General features: G+C 34.5%; 1 protein-coding gene across 1 annotated transcript in view; it reads left to right on the forward strand.

Moving 5' to 3' along the window:
- The window catches only part of LOC121860009 (ubiquitin-associated domain-containing protein 2-like), a gene marked incomplete in the record, with an annotated part of 66,252 nt that extends 60,252 nt beyond the window's left edge, over positions 1-6,000 (forward strand). Inside the window, 1 exon segment of the mRNA XM_042357022.1 lies at positions 4,850-6,000. Coding sequence (XP_042212956.1) covers positions 4,850-4,992 — 143 coding nt within the window.

The raw sequence follows: 6,000 nt of genomic DNA on the forward strand, positions 1-6,000 counted from the left end.
ACGGTAACATCTTTTGAATGAAAGAAAGCGAAAGTCATTGTTTTCGTCACTTTCCACTGTAATACGTACGTCATTTCAGCAAAAATATTACATTTCCGTGAATGTAGTATATCAAGCACAGTATGAGTATAATATCATTGTAATATAACAGTATTTTAACCGAAAACTATTAAAAAAACGAGTAACATCTCTTGAACATTGGAAGGTTGGGTAAAGTCTTTTGTTTTCGTCATGTATTTTATCCTATTTTACATTGAAATACATCACATTTCAGCAAAACTACTATTTATTTCTGAGAATATATTCATTCAGGCACAGTTTAGGTAAAATATACATGTGCTGTAACATTTTCTTAATTGAAAACGATTCGAAAAACACGTACCCTCTTGCCCTGTTCAAGGAGAAGACTGGGAGGAGCTGTTTGGTGCTTAAGACAATGACAAGGAAAATGATTTTGATGGATTTTAATGAAAATATTCAGAAAGACCCTGGCACTGTCAAGGAAAGTGGCTGCTGAAGGCTTCCGGGACATGGCAGAGGACGAGATTAGGGAGCTAATTGAAGAGCACGACACTGACCTGACTGAGGAGGATCTACAGGAGTTAGTAGACTCAGGCAAGGAAGAGGAAGCGAAAGGGAAAGAGGATGAGGAAGAGCACCAAGAAATAACGTTGGGGGACATGACCAGGAATATTGAGGCACTGACAATATATAATGCAGTGCAGTGTTGATTTAAAGAAAATAATCTTGAATTACACCAGAGAGCTAAAATTTTATGGGTGAAATGGCGCCATGGGGTGACTTCTCTTCCACCCCAATGCCTTCTCTCCTTCCTTCTCCTCCACCCCCATTCTAAATCCCATCATCATCATCATCATCCAGGAGCCTTCTACATACACACCTCAAAGTAAGTGAACTTTTCTACCATTTTTGTTGAATTTAGGAAATTTTTGGTGAGCTGGAACCAATTACCCAAAAACCCATTGAAACAATGGTTTCGGTTAACGAACGACCTTCTGGAACGGATTGAGTTCGTTAACGGAGGGGTCACTGTATATATATATATATATATATATATATATATATATATATATATATATATATATATATATATATATATATATATATATATATATATATATATATATATATATGTATATGTGTATGTGTATGTGTATGTATATGTATATGTATATGTATATGTATATGTATATGTATATGTATATGTATATGTATATGTATATGTGTATGTATGTATGTATGTATGTATGTATGTATGTATGTATATATATATATATATATATATATAATAGTATTCTCCTCGGTTAACGAACTCAATCCGTTCCAGAAGGTCGTTCGTTAACCGAAAAGTTCGTTAACCAAAACCATTGTTTCAATGGGTTTTTGGGTAATTGGTTCCAGCTCACCGAAAATTTCCTAAATTCAACAAAAATGGTAGAAAAGTTCACTTACTTTGAGGTGTGTATGTAGAAGGCTCCTGGATGATGATGATGATGATGGGATTTAGAATGGGGGTGGAGGAGAAAGAAGAAGAGAAGGCATTGGGGTGGAAGAGAAGTCACCCCATGGTGCCATTTCACCCATAAAATTTTAGCTCTCTGGTTTAATTCAAGATTATTTTCTTTAAATCAACGCTGCACTGCATTATATATTGTCAATATATAAAATATATTTCAAAATGACCAATAATTTGCTTGGAAACACAGAAAAAAAGCGTTTAGTTGAAGAGAGTCTCAAGCAAGATGTTACCTCCACTGAAAACAGAGAGAGACTGACGCCTGTTTGCTGTGTTAAGAGGCTGGATGTCGCGCATTAAACTTGTCACTTTACCTTCAATTTTGTTCAATAATTGTTAAAATGACTAAAAAATTGAATATTAAACTTTTAAAATTATTGAATAGTATAAACTTCTTGATATTTACAAAAATAGTAAGGAATTTAAGCCCTAGAACCGATTAATGTATTGGCGGACTGATACTAAAGCTGGTTGCCCGGTCAGTGCAAGCGAAAACATGTTGAGGTCGGTTCGTAAGAACTTCGTTAACCGAATTTTTTTTCGTTAACCGAATTGAAGATCCTTATGGAAAGCAGTTCGTTAATCGAAATTACATTAACCGAGGTGTTCGTTAAACGAGGGGTCACTGTATATATATATATATATATATATATATATATATATATATATATATATATATATATATATATATATATATATATATATATATATATATATATATATATATATATATATATATATATATATATATATATATATATATATATATATATATATATATATATATATATATATATATATATAGCAGCGATAATCAATATGAAAGAAGAAATAGCTGCACTCACATCTTCAGTGAGTACAGCTAGTCTGTACTCACCCCTGAAGATGTGAATTACACGTAAAGCTAGAACTTCGTGTTTTCTTCTTCCTTGTGGTTATCAAAGCATATACCTAGATCACGCCACCTACAGTGATTTACTTGCATATATATATATATATATATATATATATATATATATATATATATATATATATATATATATATATATATATATATATATATATATATATATATATATATATATATATATATATATATATATATATATATATATATATATATATATATATATATATATATATATATATATATATACTAACTTTAGTCTGAGATATTATATAAAATAAACACCGTAAAGCATAAAATTATCACCAATCTTTTGTCTGGGAACACAAGGAGGGAGGTAGCCAGCGAGTGTGGGAAGAGGAGGGGGGCCGGAGGTGAAGTGACAGAGTGTCTGGTGTTTGTTTATTTATTTGAGGTAAGATTTGACAGTTGGCGCTGAAGGCCTGCGTGTTTATTTATCATTATTTAAGAGTGACTAAGCTCTTCTCATAATATGCCACCCAAACGACCTGGGTGAATATAACTTACATTGCTGGGATTCTTGTAAGATAGTAATTTATTTGAATACCTGTATAAACAATTTATATTTGCAATAGACATAACAATTTAAGTACCGTAATCATTTAGTACATGTACAGTACAGGTTTGCACTTAGGTCCATTGTTAACCGAGGGACAACTGTATTGCAGTGTACTTGTACTGTACAATATTGACTAAATTCACTAGATAATGCACACAACTAATGGTTGGTAAAACTTGTCAAGTAAGTGAGTGTCAAGTCTGTCAGTGTGAGTGGCACGTGTGAGTGCTTGTGTCCCCCATCATAGGAGTCCGTTTTCTCTCACTTCAAGATGCCTGAGTCCGTTTTCTCTTAATCTTAGAGTGCAGTGCCCCAGAGACTTCGTTATTCCTTAGTAATGACACAGAATTTGAAATTGCAACCCCAATTGCAACTGGGGTTGCAATTGTTGAGGCAACTAGATATGTCTGATTGCAGCAAATGTGTTATTGTCAATTTGTAGGTGAAAGATTTTATCCTCAATAGATGTAGGTTAACATTACACCTGGAGGCAAATGTTTAAAAATAGCCTAAGATAGGATATTCCTTTAACACATAATATCTGGCCAGTATGGGAAGGATCATCGTGTCTCCGTCAGGGTGTCATGGAGTGGTGGTCCAGCAGGCGTCTAGGAAGTGTTTTTTTGGGGGGAGGGGTGGGGGGCACGGACATATATGCGATCGGACGTTGTTCGGCTGAACGTTAACTGGCGCATGACTGTATACTGTATATCAGTAAACACTAATAATAACAGTAAATCCAGTGAAATATGACAGGGAGGGAGGAGAGTTACAGCTGTAGATGAGGCTCTAACTAGCAGTCTCTCACTCACTCCCAGGTTCCCGTTGCCAGGCATATGATCAAAATACAGTATGTGCTGGAGAAATACATATCTTGTAGTCTAATTTGAAAACATTGATGGGCTCATTGATAAACAAATTATATAAATAATGTATTTACCAATGATAACATAATAAACTTTGTATCACTACTAGAGTGAATTAAATGATATCCCACATACAACAAATAATAACTCTCAGGCACCTGTGTCCCACGTTGTGACACTTTGGTCCCTTGAAATTTTGGCTCAAAGTGGACATGTCATCTGAGGACAAATTTTGTCCTACTTTTTTTTTTTTAATCTTGCATTATTTTAATTTTTCAGTTATTTTTTGGCAAATAATTTTGTCCAGCCTGTGCCATAGCACTAAGCATTGTCATAAAGAGGTCCAGTAAGCCTGGGCTAGATTTATGCTGATGTAAGTTGTATTGGTACCAGTAATAGTACATTTTATGCATTATTTTGCCTTTTTTAACCTCGGCTTTGATGGTTCGGAATTTTTGCTAATCCAGAACCAGTCTGGTCCCAAGCTTCCAAAATTAGTGAGGTCCAACCTGTAGTCCTTCCCTGTTTGACAGCTGCTTACTACCATAAATTCAGGTTTGTGTAGGATCACCTTTACTGCATGGGTGAATGTGGAATCCCTTTATCATCTTTGTGAGGCTTCAGACAGAAGAAGCCAAGAGTCATCTTCCTTCCTGTTCTTCATCAATTAGGTGCTGTAAACTTAGTGTGGGGAAGTACATCATGATCATAGTAACTTACACAAGAGGGGGGAGTAGCTTGCTTGTGGTTTTCTGTGTCTGTGTTAGGTGTGTGATCCTCGAGTCACCACTCCTCGGATTGTGTCAGTTCAAGTTTAGAAGCTCCAACAACTTTCCCTGAATACGAATTCGCAACCTTTCGATTTACAACAGGTACTTTACAAGAGACCAAATATTATTTAGACTGACCCATCATTATACAGGACTATCATGTTATTTCTTTTTCTTTTTTACTTGCAGCTCATCCTCCGCCTCCTCCAACGGAAGAGCAAGTTCAAACTTTAGTCGAGATGGGATTTGATCGCCAGAGAGTAATAAATGCACTTCAGACTTGCAATAATGATGTAAACACGGCCACACATCTTCTTCTGCAGGAATCATGATAATTGTAGTCATGTAGTCCTAACTATCAATGAGTATGTGATAGGGTCCATAATGGAGGCAAGTGTGCATTTAGGTTTGTCATAAGAAATTCCAGAGAAAACTTGGAACTGATTGACTGTAACTTTGAATATACAGAATAAAGTAGTTTTGAAATGTTTTAAATATTTAAAAGTTGATTTGTATACAGTAGAAATCAAATTATTTTGTAAGGTGGAAATATTTTCTTGAATAATCAAGATTTAAGTGGGTCACTTCCTTGTTTACTGGGCATTGCTGTTTCTGTATTTTGTAATAACCTTTGGAAGGCCAAGAAAAGTATTAATTGGTGATTTAAAGACAGATATTATAATGAAGACTACTGTGCACCTTAATCCATTTTATAAGTTATCCCATTAAAGAATGTGATGGCGATGACTGTGTTCACGTGGTAATGCTAGTCATAGCATGTGCAACAATGGCAGTTATTTTGTTAGTACTCTGCTGTAGTACCAAAATTTGTTGGACATTTGGTAATTCATACACAATTTTTATGTAGGTCATGTAATTTAGAGGGTATCTTGTTTTTATTGAAAATCTGAAGTAGAACAACCATTTATATTAGCTTCTCATCAAAAGGGTAAGTGTTCACATTTGGCTTTTTGTCAGAAGGGTAAATACTCTTCTTGGTTGCATGTCATTATGCAGTAAAGTATATTTTTTTATTTCAGTAAAAATACCATAAAGGGTATTCATTTGTGGTGTCCCAAATAGCCTTAACCTTTGATGTTACTAAGAATACAGCACTGTATCTCTCTACACAAGAGGTATTGTATTGGTCTGTTGTCTCAGTCTTTTGTTATCAGGTTTTATTTATTATGACACAGCTTGTGTTCACTACTACTGTTCTGTACAGTACAGTATAATTATAATAAATGACCATCTGGATGTTAACACTACTGTATCTTCATGTTAAAGTCACAATTAACCCCTTCATCACCATCAAGGGGTGAGAGTGCAAGTTCAGGCTA

Source organism: Homarus americanus, unplaced genomic scaffold, assembly GCF_018991925.1.
Source record: "Homarus americanus isolate GMGI-L3 unplaced genomic scaffold, GMGI_Hamer_2.0 scaffold824, whole genome shotgun sequence".
Lineage (NCBI taxonomy): Eukaryota > Metazoa > Arthropoda > Malacostraca > Decapoda > Nephropidae > Homarus > Homarus americanus.